The sequence below is a fragment of the Podarcis muralis genome, chromosome Z (assembly GCF_964188315.1).
Source record: "Podarcis muralis chromosome Z, rPodMur119.hap1.1, whole genome shotgun sequence".
Taxonomy (NCBI): Eukaryota; Metazoa; Chordata; class Lepidosauria; order Squamata; family Lacertidae; genus Podarcis; species Podarcis muralis.
The window spans coordinates 22094750-22111510 of record NC_135673.1 but is presented as its reverse complement, the minus strand read 5'-3'; the positions used below and the strand labels follow the sequence as shown (position 1 = coordinate 22111510).

The 16761-nt window shown below is 42.1% G+C and overlaps 1 protein-coding gene across 2 annotated transcripts in view; it reads right to left on the bottom strand.

Annotated features, from left to right (window-relative positions):
- Window positions 1–16761, bottom strand: part of ZDHHC15 (zDHHC palmitoyltransferase 15) — a 35783-nt gene that overhangs the window by 15423 nt on the left and 3599 nt on the right. For both annotated transcript variants that reach the window (XM_028716080.2, XM_028716081.2), the window contains exons 2-6: window positions 4101–4127; window positions 3676–3770; window positions 2127–2247; window positions 771–840; window positions 13–45 (exon numbers count right to left, since the gene is read on the bottom strand). In XM_028716080.2, coding sequence (XP_028571913.1) covers window positions 13–45; window positions 771–840; window positions 2127–2247; window positions 3676–3770; window positions 4101–4127 — 346 coding nt within the window. The remainder of the gene's footprint in view (window positions 1–12; window positions 46–770; window positions 841–2126; window positions 2248–3675; window positions 3771–4100; window positions 4128–16761) is intronic.

The window sequence follows — 16761 nt, the reverse complement described above, 5'->3', positions numbered from 1 at the left end:
GGTGCCACTCACCATGGGCAATGATGATCCATTTTTAATACACACCTGTAAAAAGGAAAAAAAGATCAGGACACCATGAAGGGAAACACCAAAAGAACAGAAATAATACTATCTTTGGTTTTTTCATGTTATCTTTTTAAATTGAAAACTGTATACTGAGAATTTATAACTGCCTGACTGTGTGTGGTTTTGTGCACTTCCTGGGGGGCAGGGTTTAAACAAAAAACAAACTATTTATAAAGACTTGAGGAATGAGGTTATCACCCCTCTTTTATCGTCCATTCTGGGCCACCCAGTCACCGCCACAGTGTCCTCTCTCTTGGAAGATCAAGATTTATTTTATATACTGTTATTGACTTTTTATTTTCATTTTTTGTATATCGTATTGTTGTTTTATGGCTGATGGCTGATGCAAATATTCATTCATTCATTCATTCAAAAACAAACAGGTGTGGGTGCAGGGATATGCATGCTCTGTCAGTACTTAACTGGCAAAATAGACTCAACAAAATAGAAGGTGGGGACAAACACAAAAGGGAACACTTGCTGGTATCAACAGAAAAGACTGAAGTTCTTCCTCATACACAAATTCAAATATGTGTGAGTGTGGACTACTCTGGTCAAATGGGAGGAAAGTGGATTAATAGTAAAATGATGCCCAAATGTAGACAAGCCCATGACTGCCCTATCTTTCTCCTTGAAGCATCAAGAGTTGGCTTTCTTCTTCACGAGTGGAGTTATAGTGATGTAAATCATTCTGGTAAACTTACATGGCACAAACCGAACAGTGATGGCAGCGGTCAGGTTTGATGAGCTGGCATCTATCACAGAATCGAATAGCTGCAAAGAAGCACACCCCATAACACTTTCATTAGCCATAATGGGAGTGAGCAAATCTCACTCTCAATAGGCAGCTTTAAGCAAGACCATTTCCTCTGATAATACTGCCTGATTTTACAAGCTTGATCGTTGCTTTGAAATGCATAAAATAAATGCTATTTGTTATTAACAGTCCTATGAAATTGGAAGCATGAATATGAAGACAATCAAGGCATTAACAATAGCTTGAAAGATTTAAACACTTCAGTAAAGAGCAAACATTAGATACAAAATATGTTTGCGATGGGGCTTTGCATGTTTCACAAGCGTAAACCACATTTGGCTTTAGACCACCTGGTTGAACTAGACTTCATGAATGACTTCTTTTCGCTTACTGCAAATCAATGTCCTACTATTAAAAGCAACCAGTTCTGAGCTGGCAGTTCTTGTTAGCTTCTAGGAACAGAGAAGTATAAAATTCTGATGTGAGTAGGCTAAAATTAGCCATGTATATGGCCATGATGTCCCACACTGTGCTGGATGCAATTAATTTTTTTTCAAGTTTAACAGGAGCACTTGTCAACCTGGTGCCCTCCAGAGGTTTTAGAATACAACTCCCATCAGCCCCAGTCAGCATGGCCATACTGGCTGGCGTTGATGGGAGTTGTAGTCCAAAACATCTGGGGGTGACTATCTATGGAATCAAGCTACTTCTTAATTGATCATAATATGGATCCATTGTCTACTTGTGACCAGTGGTGGTTCGAATCCCCACTCGGTCATGAAGCTCACTGGGTGAACCTTAGGCCAGTCACAACTTTTCAGCCTACCTCACACGTAACGATAAAATAGAGAGAGGGAGAAATGTGTATGCCACATTGTGCTCCTCGGAGAAAAAAGTTGGGATATAAATATATATATATATAAAGAAACAAAACCATGGGGCCTTCCTGAAGAAAGTGTAGTGCATACTCTACCATTGGACTTCTGATGTTTTAAGAGCACAATTCAGGTCTGAAATCCAGTTAGATCTCTGAATGTATACAGCAGCTGGAGACTGAAGCAGCATATGGTAACAAAGCATTGAGCCACTTTCTTACAAATCAAGAACATCTTTAAGGGATTTCCTCTCTACTCCAAAGACTGACAGAGAAAGTTAAAAGGAAATCCTTTTAAACTAATATGATTCCCTCCGCATTAAGGTTCTTAAGGTCAAAAGGGCAAGGACATGTTTCATGAGGTGGGTTGCTGGTGTGTGCCGCTTAAGAGTGATGAGGTGGACATTTCAAAGGCTGTGTGCAGCTGACCTCCATTCCCTGCTCTCGTGTACACAGGCAATTTCCGTGCCATTTCAGCAAGGATCTGCCTCTGTCCCTCTGGTCTCTCTTCATTCTCATAGCGCTCCTTGTCAGCATAAGACATGTGGAACTGGAAGAAGAAGAAGAGGATTATATTTATTTAAGACATTTATATACCACTTAGTCATTTGCATTTCTAAGTGGTAAACAAGAGACAAAGCCCCCAAAGAGATTGCATAAAATATGGGAAGGTGCTAAATTGAACACTGGGCTTGCACAATTGCTACATCTAAAGCGCTACAGAGCTGAGTGACTTTATCCCCAAAATGCAGTGCAACACACTCACAGCATGCTACCAAATGCTTCAGGGGTGGTGTGTGTGTGGGGGGTGTCATTCAGCACTTCTGGTACAGTTAGCCTTGGGGCCACCTGAAATAACTGCTGGACAATTCACCGAGAAGGTGATGCCGGCAGCAAAGTAGTTCTTCTCCACTGCCTTCAGCACCACTTCTCAGGCAGAGTTGTATGAACGAGTAAGCGTTTGGTCATCTTTGGAGCAAGTTTTCCACCATCTGCCACAACTCAGTAAACCATGGTGCAGTGCGGGCCCTGCAGCACTGGAGTGATGGTATTGACAGACCAAGGCCTTGACTGGGTCACTGGCTCTGTCCACAGGGAAATCCCCCAGAACAGCCAGGAACCTATCTGGCTCCATTAGTCTTTGGAGACAGACCATCCAGAGTCGTTCCCAACCACTAATGGTTTGGCTGTTGTCAGAAGTCTAAACTTTGCCAGGAAAAAGTCAGACTGTGACAACAGGGTTATGGCCACCCCTCTCTCCACTAAGGACAAAGACTAAACCAAGGGTATGCCCTGTGTCTAGCACACTTACATGGTCGCCATGGAGTCCACACAGGTTTCAACCAACTTGTTATAATAACACAACTATAACTAACTTTATAGAGGCATGCTACTATAATATACAGTCATACCTCGGGTTGAAATTGCTTCAGGTTGAGCATTTTCAGGTTGTGCTCCGTGGCAACCCGGAAGTAACGGAATGCGTTACTTCTGGGTTTTGCCGTTTGCGCATGTGCAGACGCATTCTGCTCTGGATGTGAATGTGGCTCCGGAACGGATCCCATTCGCATCCAGAGGTACCACTGTAGTTAGTTATGTGATAGCAACGTAAGCTACTACAGACAAAGAGTCATTTGACCGAATCACACTGGGATGATTACAATTAGTATCAATAAATGTGATTCCAGCACTTGTTAGATTTTTGTCTCTTCCTGTTCTGATGGGTTTTTTTATAGGATCTTGTAACATACCTAATCATCTCATGCTGCACCTCTCCCCCCCCCCCCACTCTCACACCCCCACCCACGGTTGATCTGTTTGCTCTCAGGCTACTGTGGGGACAGCAGGTGGCTCTGGCCAGGGGTGTTGCCTGAGTTTGGCTAGTCATTCTTAAGGCTGAAGAGGGTGAGGCAGCAGAACTAACTCTTGATTCAAGTGTTTCCTTTGCTGCTCCAGAGCATCCCTGCTTTTTTTTTACCTTTTTGTCCGGTTGCTGTGGAAGAGTAAATATAGACTTCCAATACGTCCATATGAAGAACAGGAAGATCACATGGAATATGGTGAGGTAGGCCACTAAAGGAGAAAAAGAGCAATCAGGAAGACATAAAGGGGCACTGATTCCCCCCATCCTCTTTGTTTTAATGCTTGGCTTCCAAGACAGCCTAGTCTTCAGGGAGATGAATAAATGAAAAAGCATGAACTCTCCCTCAAGTTAGGTGACTGACAGGGAAATATTTATCTGTTCTACAAGAAAGCAAGATATACCTAGTGGAGATATTGGCCTGTGCAAATGACAAAGGATGCTAAAGGTCAAAGTACACATGATGGTGTTAAACAACATGGCTTAACGCTGCATGAAGCTTCCTTCACCCCTCAACTGAAAATGCGTAAACAGCCACATACCTTTTTCTATGGAACTGGTCACAGTCACTGAAAGAGAAGAGGAAGACGGAAATGATATACAATGAAATGAAAAAGATGTTTAAGGTAACTTTTGTTTTTAAAAAAACCAGAAGCTTTTCTTTTCGGAATTATAGGATTGGAGTTACCTAAACAATATAAATATTCATTTATGTATGCAACCACTGCTGAAAGAATGATATTTGCCCAAAGATGGAAGGAGGAAGATGTCCCATCAAAAGAAGAATGGCTACAGAAACTAACAGAATATTCAGAAATGGTGAAACTTACTGGAAGAATAAGAAATCAAGATAACAAAGTCTTGAAGGGGGAATGGAAATCATTTATTGAATATTTATAAACCCATCATAAACAAATTAAGACATTAGCAGGATTAATGTAAAAATGTGCAGTACTGAAAACATACATGAAATGGATGGAAATAAAATATAAGATAGATTTATATTGGGATATGCAGGAAAATAAATATAAGGAACCACAGAAAGAGGGGGAGGAAAGTCAAAATATGATATGTAAAGATGATTCTGTTTGAAATGTTTATTTGTCATAAATGAAATTATAAATAAATAAATATCACCTCTAGCGCAGGGAATAGACTTAGTTTTATTCTATTCTCTGTAAAGCTTTTAATTACAGTGGTACCTTGGGTTATATAGCTTCAGGTTACAGACTCCGCTAACCCAGAAATAGTGCTTCAGGTTAAGAACTTTGCTTCAGGATGAGAACAGAAATTGTGCTCCGGCGGCGCGGCGGTAGCTGGAGGCCCCATTAGCTAAAGTGGTGTTTCAGGTTAAGAACAGTTTCAGGTTAAGAACAGACCTCTGGAATGAATTAAGTACTTAAACCGAGGTACCACTGTATTTCATTTTATAATGCATATAAAACAGAGAGAACAATTATAACAAGGGAATGTACATAGTGGTGTGCATGCAAACCTGTACCACAATAATTAACATTAACGTAACGTAAAAAAAAGAAAGGAAGAGAAAGACATGTTTTACACAATATGCAGAACATTCTGAGGTGGTTCCTAACATTTCATGCACCTTTTAGAAATCCCATACATAATGGGGATTACAATTATTCTCCATGAATGAGAAGTCCTGTGCTGCTTAGGATGCTAAATTATATTTTATATATATAGTCTTTCCGTTCTTAAATAGTAGGTATCTTATCAAGAAATCTTTGCATGCCTCACAGTGTTTGCACCGATCTCCTTTGCTGAATTGCTTCTGAATATATTTTTCTATATTTACTCTTTATTCTGGGCATTTGACACTCAAGAGGCATCTTTTTAGGGCCTACCTTATTTTGTGATTGTAAGTTGTTTTAAACTGTTTTTAATATTGTGTTTTATTTGTATTTACAACATTTATTTATGTTGTAACCCGCCCTGGGACTTTGGGGTGAAGGTTAGCTAATAAATAATATATACACACATATATACATATAATAGGCTCAGGTTGAATGTGGCTGAAAGCTTATGCCCATGATGTCCTAATGCACTTATGTCCTAATGCACTTGTTAATCTATAAGACACCACAAGATTCTAGTTAATTTTTGCTGCAAGAGACAAACACTGTTACCCTTCTGGAAATTAAAATACTGTTAAATCCAAGGGTTGTGATTCACTGAGGATTACCCAGCTTGAACCCTCCATTTATGATTATCCCTACAGCCCCCATGACTTCTCAAAAAACTGCCTCCCCCCTGAGATAAACTTACATGAAGTAGTGTTGACATTTGCTAGCTGAATGGTAATAAAGTTGACCTTATCGGGATGCCATGTTTCCTCAAATGAACAAAATAGGAATTAATCTTTGGCTATTTCCAAATGCAGCGACTACAGTCCAGTCCTATTTCTCACCACTAAATAGAAAGTATGTTCTGAAAGAAGTCAGTTCCTGCCTGACTGTGTGAATGATGAGCTAATAAATATCTGCGGAAGCATGAAAGGGTATGTGATAGTAGATGAACATGATCTACTATTCATTTTTAACATCAGTTCCACTTTAACACCAGACCACATTCACCAAGGTCAAAAGATCTCACACCTAAGCCCTTAACCTTGATCCCCACGCTCCCAATTTCAATCAATAAGGTTCAAATGAATCAAGACAGAGCTGTGAGAGCAGCTCTGCTGCCACTATGGCTTAAACTATGGAACATCCTAATGTAGTGCTTCTGTTTGCAAGGGATTGTACGTGCTCCATCTAGGGCTCCACCTGGCCTGTGGTTAGACTTATGGAAAAACCTTCTGCCTGGGACTGAGAGTGAAGAAGTTCCTCCCTGGTGCATAGTTAAACTATGGAACTTGTGCACACAGGAGTCAGTGATGGTCATAAACTTGGATGGATTTAAAAGAGGATTAGACAAATTCATGGAGGAGAGGGCTCTCAATGGCTACCAGTCACAATGGCTATGTGGAGTCAGTAATTCTTCTGAATACCAGTTGCTGGAAACCACAGGAGGGGAGAGTTCTCTTGTACTCATGTTCTGCTTGCTGGTTTCCTACAGGCATCTGGTTGGCCAATGCGAGAACAACATGCAGGACTAGATGGGCCAATAGCCAGATCTAGCAAGCTCTTTTATGTTCTTGAGGATGCTGCCAACTGGGAGGGACGAGGGTGCAATGAGATTAAGGGCCACTATCTGAACGATAATCTTGGTCATTTGATTGCCCTTTTTACCCACTGCTGTCTTTTTTTATTTGTATATATTTTATTTGTATATATTGCTTGTTTTATGTTGCTATGGCCGTTGGCTAATGCGAATAAAGTTTATCTATCTATCTATCAACTGGGAGGGGGCTGCTGCTCAGCAACCTCTTCTGATTAATTCTTTTGAATTTTGTGAGTTGGTATTGGCGTCAATACAACCATTAATTGCTTACTGAATTGTTTATTTTTACTATACTTATATGCTATTGTGTATTGCTGATTATACTAATGAAAATGTTATTTGCTCATTTTAACGCTTTATTATTTTGCACTCAACGTTGCTGTTGGCAAAACAGCATACAAATATCACATAAACTCAAAATTAAAAAAACCAACCAAATGACCAAATGGTTGCCAATACTGCTCTCAAAAACTTGCTGGTGATGGAAAGATTCACCACCCAGCCAAATCACACTCATATTTATCTGGATGATATTGTTCCACATAGAGGTGAAAGCAAAGACAACAGCAGCTGTTAACACAAGCACATTTGATTTGTTTCAAGAGTACTTATTTCCAAGTAAGTACGTCAGGAAAGGAAGCTTAGGTAGAACGGTGAAATTGCACCCCATCCAGTTTATCAAGTTTCAGGTGCTGCACCACAAAAAACACTCCAGTAAAACCTGCCTTTATAATCCCATTCTTACAAAAATAATGCTTGAACTGGGGGGGGATTTACTGTGACAGGTGAACCAGTGATGGTTCTCACTTCTTTCTGAATTGGAGGGTTGCAAATAAGGATGTGGATTAAACCATTTACAGTGCTTTTTCCAGGGGTACTCAAGGGTACACAGTACCAACATCTCTCTCCCCCCCCCCCCCATGTTTAAAGAGTGGCACTTACTGTAACAACTTCATGGTGAGTTCTGGCACCTTTTCTTTCTTTTTTTAAAGAAGCACTGCCCTTACCCACACCTATCATTTGTGGATTGATTTTTTTTATTATCATGCTACATATGTTAATTGGGAAAGAGGATGAAATGGTTGCTCTCAAATTGGCTTACAAATGCCAGAATATATGTGTCAGAATATATATGCTTTTGATGATTGTTTTCTTGTGTAGTGATCACCATATGTAGCTTTTTTGCTTTTCACTTCCTTCTGACTTCATTTCCTTCTAATTCCACCCCCACATGTATATATATATATTGTTATAGTTTGGGGGGGTCAGTATGGGTGATACCCATTGGTTCCTTCAAAACCTGTGATGCTGTGTAGGTGATGGCAGACTCTACAGTGGTACCTCAGTTTTCGAACGTAATCCATTCTGAAGACCGTTCGACTTCTGAAACATTCGAAAACCGAGGTGCAAAGGGCTGGCTGCAAAGTCAATGGAGAAAATTGAAATAAAGCTCAGCAGAAGCTGTTCGACTTCCAAGGCACATTTGAAAACAGAAGCATTTACTTTCGGGTTTTCGGTGTTGGAAACCGAAACGTTTGACTTCCAAGATGTTAAAAAACCAAGGTACCACTGTATGAGCGGAAACCAGCCAAACCTTTCAGCCAGTTCTGTACTGGCATTTACATTAGGAAGAGGCTGCCACATTGTCACAGAGACAAATGAGGCTAACCCCGCATACATAGTTGGAAGCAGCATCACTTTGTAAAGTGGAAGAACAAGAGGTTTTGAGGGTAAGATCTGGCTGATTCTAACAAGCTGGACACAGAGAGACATATCTGCTTTGTGCTGGATCCAAATTATGAGCTTGAGAATCTCCCTGGGACCAGAATGGGGAAGCAAGATCTGTTGGGCTGTTAATGCTGTGAGCCCTTCCATCCTATGTGCAGGTGGCATATATGGGTAAATAAAACCATATACAGTGGTACCTCTAGATGTGAACGGGATCCATTCTGGAGCCACGTTCACATCTAGAAGCAAATGTAACCAGTGATTGCATGTCTGCGCGTGTCGCTTTTCACCGCTTCTGCGCATGACGCCATTTTGAGCGTCTGCGCATGCGCAAGCGGCGAAACCCAGAAGTAACGCGCTCCGTTACTTCCGGGTTGCCGCGGAGTGCAACTCGAACGAGCTCATCCCGAAGCACATTCAACCCGAGGTATGACTGTATTCTAAAGACATCACCATCTTTATTGACTCATTCCAAGGAAACCAGTGTCTGGGTTAGTGCTGGAATCCCATGAGTCTCTCACCACTTGGAAATCTGGATTCATGCAAAAATACATAACTGCAATTCAGGATAATACTTCATGCATATGATGAGGCGGACTAAAGCTCACTAACACTTATGCTACCATAATTCTTTTAGGTGTCACAAGATTCTTTGCTGAGCCACCTGTCCTTAGGTGTGTCTTCTCCCATTCAAATCACATACTCCCGCTACCACTATAACCACTCACCAGGGAATGAGGATCCCACATACAGGCCCAGACATGTATTCCTGCCCTCAGCGCCATACACACAACTGCTGGTTTTGTCTTCCTTCCACAACTGCCCCGAACTGTGAACAATGAGGCAATATTCATCCACCACAGGTCAACTTAAGAGCATAAAAAAGCCTACAGGATCAAGCCAATAGCCCATGTAGCCCAGTCCAGTCTCACAGTGACCACCCAAATGCCTGTGGGAAACTGCCTCTTGTGGGAGCAAGTTCTATAGTTTAACTATGTGTTGTGTGAATAAGTTCTTCATTTTATCTGTACCTGAATCTTCAAACTTTCAGCTTCACTGGATGTCCACGACTTCTAGTTTTAAACTTATACTCTTAAGACTTTGCTATCAGCAAGGAAGGTACTTTTCTGTGATTACATAGACACACAGATAAAGAATTTGGAACTACCATGAAATCTGGCATGGATGTTATACTGTGCTTTAAGGATGTTCTCATGCCATGTTAGAATATATGCATATACATGTCTGAAGGAGATCTCAATGCACTCTTTACACAGCAGCAATCACAACTGGAAGTGTGCACATCCTTCTTTTCAGGTTATAGCTGCACACATCTTTTGCTCCTAGGGTTGCTTTCATAACTGAAGCACAGTAAACAGTACTGCGTATGAACTTTACCTTTAAAGCACATTCATTCTTTCCCTGAAATAATTTTAGGCCCTGTTGGTCAGAGTTACACTTCTCAGAAGCTCTTAATGAAAGATGGCAGGATTCAATAAAAGATGCTGCAAGGGTCAGGCAGGAAGTCAAGCAGGTTATATGTCATTTTAAAATGCCATTCCTGATGGCTTTTCAAGCTTATGTTGTCAAGTGGGGTTCCTGGCGAAGAGGGCTTTTTTGCACCCTGTTGAGCTGCTGGAGGAGAGGGATCTGGCGGCTGAGTTCAGAAAAGGCAACTAATGGTGGGGAGGAGAGGGGAGGGCACAGAAAATGGTGCATGGTATGGAGAAAGTAGAGAGGAAAAAGCTTTTGTCCTTCTTGCATTACACTAGAATAAAGGGTCATTCAACAAAGCTGAATTTGGGAAGATTAAAGAGAGACTAAAAGGAGGACTTCTTCACATAGTGTATACTTAAACTGTGGAACTCACTGTCACAGGGCATAGTGATGGACAGCAACTTAGATGACTTTAAGAGTGGGTTGGACAGGTTCATGGGGAATGAGGCTATCAGTGGCTGATAGTTGTGAGGGCTGTGTAATGTCTTTAGTATTGGAGGTAATATGCCTCTGAATATCAGTTCCTGGGAACTGAAAGTGGAGAGAGTTGTGCCAAGGTCCCTCTTACAGGATTCTCAGGTAACCTGATTGGCCACCACAAGAACAGCATCCTGGACTAGATGGGCCTTTGGTCTGATCCAGGAGGGCTCTTCTGATGTCCTTATGCTCAGGTACTTGCACATGTCTCTTTCTCCATATGGAAAACATCACCCTTTTACATTATCTCTGTATAAACATTGCTGGCAGCTAGATTAAATGGATATTCCTGTCTCTAGGCAAACCTGAATTATTTCTGCGTAAGCCTGAGCCCTGCCATAAAGTGGGTGTGAGGAGGAAGTGCTGTGTTCCTATGATCCAAAACCTGTTTTAGTTCACACTGTTTCCTCGTTTTTCTTTTTTCTTAAAAAAAAACAAAAAACAAGAACAGATGCAGAACTATGTTTCCAAGCTGTTTTAATTCTGGCCACTCTCAGGGTGTGCTGTAGGAAAGCTTTGTCCTTCCTTTGAGAAATCTGGGCAGCTGAGGTAGCTCCTGCCTTACTAGAGGGCTGATTAGAGTCTTCCTGAGCCTCATGCTGACTTTCCCAGCAGGACCTCCCTTGGCGCCATCAACCCCAAAAGTCGGCTTGAGTGAGAATGCTTGTTCTTTCCCCTCCTTCCTGACATGGCATAATACTCCAGCCGGCAACACATCCGCCCGCTCTCATTCTCATGCTGTGGCAGCATCCGCAAGCTGGCCGCTCGAACAAAGCCCCTCTGGAGCCTGGATTCTTATCCAAATTCTCCAGCAGGGGTTGCAATATTAATGCGATGCTATATTCCCCCTGGAATAGAGAGCATCGATGCCACATTGATTTCCAGCTCCTGTCTGTCTACTAGGGAGTGGAAGACAAAGGGGGATGAGTCAGAGAGGATCCCACACTGTTGACATGTCTGAAACTGATCACACGCTGCTGCGGCAGGAGATGAGCCAAGATCATCCTGGTCCGTTCAGTCAATTCAGGCAATTTAATTAAAATAATTTACCCTAATCTAGAGAAATGTGTGACATTCAGAGCAAACTAAATTGTACAAAAACTGGGGATGTGGGAGGCAGAGGAATCAATTGCTATAAATACTTTACATTGTACAGATGTGTATGTTTTAAGATGTGTCTTTAAACACCTGGCAGGCCTCTGCATGCAGCCTGTTTGCTTTTCACATTGGGTGCAGCTACTCAGGATTTACTTACTTACAGTACAAATGAACTCTCTGAATAACCTCACCTCACTGGCCGAATAATCAACCCTGTACTACAGAAGAAGCTGTATTCTGCACCCATCTGCAAGGAGAAAATAACCAAATCCTAGTTTTAATCAGTTGCATGTGTTTTTCTCCACAGGAAATTTCACGTTCTCATCTTCTACTTAGGTTCATTTATGTTTTTTTGGAGGGGAGGAAGCAGGCTGCATGTGAGACCCACTAAGCATGGGTCATTAAAGGAACAAAGGAAGTGGCTCTGTGCCAGAGTACAAATGGGTGGGCCTCCCACCTTCAACTGCCTATCAGTTAGAAAGACAAAAGGCCACAGTTGAGAGTTGAGTGATGTGAGCTAGAAGCTGGATGCAAAAGCTGCAGGCTGGAAAGGCAGAGAGAGAGTGCCAAGTCTGATTTCTGTTGGAATCCCAAGGCTGTGGCTATGGGAGAAGCAGTATCTTCTTGGGGTGTTAATCCTGCAAACTCTTCCATTGTAGGCTCAAGTTGTATGTATGTGTAAATAAACCACGTATCATAAAGACACCAGAATCCACTGTGCCTTATTTCCAAAAGGAAACATGAATTCTGGGTAAGTGCTTGGAACCCCTGAAATCTTGCACCACTTAGAGATTGGGGTGTCATGCAACACTGGTGTCAATAGTGGGGTTCATGTTTCCTGGAAGAGGTCCCGTGAGCAAGGTGTGTCTAAGTGGAAATGGAGGAACAGCAACATTCTTGCAGCAGTTCAGGTTGATGCTCCGGCACCACCAGCAGCAGCAACTGGAGCAGCAAGGTCAGCTGTTTGACAATATGCTCCAATAGCAATGCCAGTAACAGATGGAGCAGCAGAACCTTATGAGCTGCACCTAAGGGTACTAAAGGAGCCTGCAGATGTAATCTCAGAGCCTCTGTCTATAATTTTTGAGAATTCATGGAGAAAAAGTGAGGTCCCTGCAGACTGGAAGTGGGCAAATATTGTCTACATCTTCAAAAAAGGAAACAAGATGACCCAGGAAACTATCAACTGATCAGCTTAAGATTGATACCAGGAAAGCTCCTAGTATAGATAATTAAACAATTGGTCTGTGAGTATTTAGAAAAAGATGCTGTGATTACTAAGCTCAAGCATGGGTTTCTTATAAACAAGTCATGCCAGACCAATCTCATCTCTTTTTTCTTTTGACAGAGTTACAAACTTGGTGGATCAGGGGAATGCTGTGAACATAGTGTATCCTGATTTCTGTAAGGCTTTTAAAAAGCCCTCCATTATATTCTTCCATAAAAGCTGGCAAACTGTGAACTGAACGACCAAACCCAAAGAGTGCTCACTAGTGGTTCCTTCTCATCCTGGAAAAAAAGCGACAAGTGGGGTGCTGCTGGGTTCTGTCCTGGGCCCATTGTTGTTCAACATATTTATAAATGACTTGGATGAAGGTATTGAGAGAATGCTAATCAAATCTGCAGATGACACCAAACTGGGAGGGGTAGGTAATGATGCAGAACACAGAATCAGGATTCCATGACCGTAACAGATTAGAGAACTGGGTCCAAAATAACATTATGAATTTAAATAGGAATTTATGTCAGGTTCTACACAAAGGCAGGAAGAAGCAGTTGCACAAGTATAAAATGGGTGACACCTGGCTTGCCAGTAGTATATGTGAAAAGCTTCTTGGGGTCTTAGTAGACCACAAGCTTAATGTATGGGACAGCTGCATATTACTGCATTGCAGGGGGTTGGACTAGATGATCCTCTGGGTCCCTTCCAACTCTACAATTCTATGATTCTATGAGTCAACAGTGTGATGCAGCAGCAAAAAAAGCTAATGCCATTCTAGGCTGCATCAATAGAAGTATAGTATCCTGATCAAGAGAAGTAATAGTACCACTCTATTATGACTTGATCAGACCACACCTGGAGTCCTGGGTCCAGTTCTGGGCACCATCATTTAAGAAGGATATTGGCAAGATGCAATGTGTGCAGAGCAGGGTGACCTGGATTATCAAGGGTCTGGAAATGAAGTCATATGAGGAATATTTGAGGGAAATGGGTATGTTTAGCCTGGAAAAGAGAATGAAGAAGATAGAATAGCCATCTTCAAATATATAAAGGGCTGTCACAAGCTTGTTTTTTCTTGCTCCAGAGGGTAGGACCTGAACCAATGGCTTCGAGTTACAAGAAAGGAGATTCTGACTAAACACCAGGAGGAACTTTCTGAAAGTAAAAGCTGTTTGACAGTGGTACTGGTTCCCAGGAGAGGTGGTGGTGAACTCTCCATCCTTCGAGGTTTCTAAGCAGAGGTTGGATGGCCGTCTCTCATGTATGATCTAGTTGAGATTCCTGCATTGCAGGGGGTTGGACTAGATGCCCCCCAGTGTCCCTTACAACTCAACAATTTTATGAATCTATTATTCTAACTACTGATTTAATGAAATGAAGTAGCTGCAAGCAGAGTGAGTGAAACGAGTGTGACTATGGGAGATGGGAGCCCTGCCTGATGAGATGCTACAGGGATTTGAAAGTGACCTGCTTTGATAGAGTTACAAACTGCAAGGCACCCAGAAAGAAGGGGTGGTTGCAGAAAGTAAGCAGCAATTTACTAATGTGGATCTGAATTTCAATGGCATCCTAGCTACAGACATTGTTGAAGGTGTAGGTCTACTGGAGGTGTTAAGTAACTGAAGCAAAACCACAAAGCATTGCTAGGAGTGAATTATCTGTAACTTCCATATCCCCATATCACAATGAAGAATGCCTCTCTATAGCACAGAAGTAGATGGCACATCCAGAATACAAAGCATCTGATCTTCTGCTTTGGTGAGACAAATTCCACAAATGTATTATTGTCATGATCATTTAAATTTCTTAGTTACCTTTCTCAAATCAACCCAAGGCAACTCACAGAAATACAAAACATATACAATATACAAAGCTTAAAGCCAAATGAATGAATGAATGAATGAATATTTTACTCAAAACAACCCCATCTCTCAAAAATTACAAGATCAAAACTGGCAGAATATGCAATTAACCAAACACAACAAGAGCTAAGGATCAGAAAAACAGTCCATCACATACTGTAAAATGCCTGAGTGCACAGAAACATTTTAACGCAGCAGCAGAAACAATAATGTCACCGCCAAGCAGGTCTCACTGTAAATTTTAATCATTTATGTTTTAAAAAAATCAGGGAGCCCTGAGATATCTTACAGACTATCATATGGTAATTGTGACATTAGGTTCTACGTGATACCATCCATGGTATCAAATCCACTCAAAAGTAACAGACATGTAGCTACACACACACACACACACACACACACACACACACATGAGTGAGTTTAACTATGCACTACATGAACAACTGAAACAAATTCCATCAACAGAGGTCAACAAGCACACCATGCTATGTACTTGTTGAGCCCTACTGATTTTCTTGACGAAAGCCTTCACCAATTTGGTGACCTCCACTATCCTGGCTGCAGTTTATGGAAGTTGTAATCCAAAACATCTAGAGGGCACCAGGTTGAAGGAAGCTATCCTATAGGCAGCCCTCAATTTCCACAACACCACAAATGGAACAATTATTACAGTGGTACCTCGCAAGACGAATGCCTCGCAAGACGGAAAACTCGCAAGACGAAAGGGTTTTTTGTTTTTTGAGCTGCTTCGCAAGACAATTTTCCCTATGGGCTTGCTTCGCAAGACGGAAACGTCTTGCAAGTTTGTTTCCTTTTTCTTAACACCGTTAATACAGTTGCGACTTGACTTCGAGGAGCAACTCATAGAACGCTGTGTGGTAGCCTTTTTTGAGGTTTTTGAAGACTTTGGTGATTTTTGAAGCTTTTCCAAAACTTTCCCGACACCGTGCTTTGCAAGACGAAAAAAATCGCAAGACAACAAAACTCGCGGAACGAATTAATTTAGTCTTGCGAGGCACCACTGTACTAGTAAACAAAGAGAATGTATGGCTGCTGCCAAAAACTGCCACCCCGTGCCTTCCTTCCCCTTCAGAGTCATTACAGTGGTACCTCGGATTACAGACGCTTCAGGTTACAGATGCATCAGGTTACAGACTCCGCTAACCCAGAAATAGTACCTCGGGTTAAGAACTTTGCTTGAGGATGAGAACAGAAATCGTGCGGCGGCGGCGGGAGGCCCCATTAGCTAAAGTGGTGCTTCAGGTTAAGAACAGTTTCAGGTTAAGAATGGACCTCCAGAATGAATTAAGTTCTTAACCCGAGGTACCACTGTACTGTGCTTCTAGTTTCTCAGCCTTGCAAATGGCAGCCTAAGAACTGAAGCTGGTGTGGGTTGGGGACACTCACAGCAGCACAATATCACAGCACACACATTTTTATTCACAAGCCAGGCAGGTGATTTGGGCTGCAGCTATACATCCTTGGTAATCACTAGTTCCAGCAAGGGTTAACCAGCCCAAGTCTTGACTCACAGCGACCAAATGGCTCCAAATCTATGCATGAACCCCAGCTCAGAAAACCCTATGCTCTGTTGAAGAAGACTGCTAGCTCTTACAACTGTGGAGAAAATCTTGACAATGTCTAAGCAGACTCTGCTAGAGGCTCAGAAAATAGTGGAGAGGAAGGATTTCTGCACATTTCCATAATTACCTACTGGTGTGCTTGCCTCTTCTTAATTATGTTGTAGGTTTGGGGAGCTCAGTCTGGATAATGCACTGAGTCCCTTCCAATTCGTGGGGTACAATATCCAGTGAGGGTTAGAATCTAATGGAGGAGGTTGGCCAGACAAGTTTCTCTGTAAGACAATAATGTAATGGGTGGGGCCTTTCCTCCACCCCCCCCCTAACTGTTAGATAGGAGAACAATAGCTAGAGTACAGTCATACCTCAGGATAAATACACTTCAGGATAAGTATTTTCGGGTTGCACTCCGTGGCGACCTGGAAGTAACTCAGCACATTACTTCCAGGTTTCGCCGCTCGCGCATGCGCAGCCGATCAAAATGACGTCACGCGAATGTGCGGAAGCGGCGAAACGCGACCCCAGCAGTCACGTCTTACGTTCTATTCAGGATGCG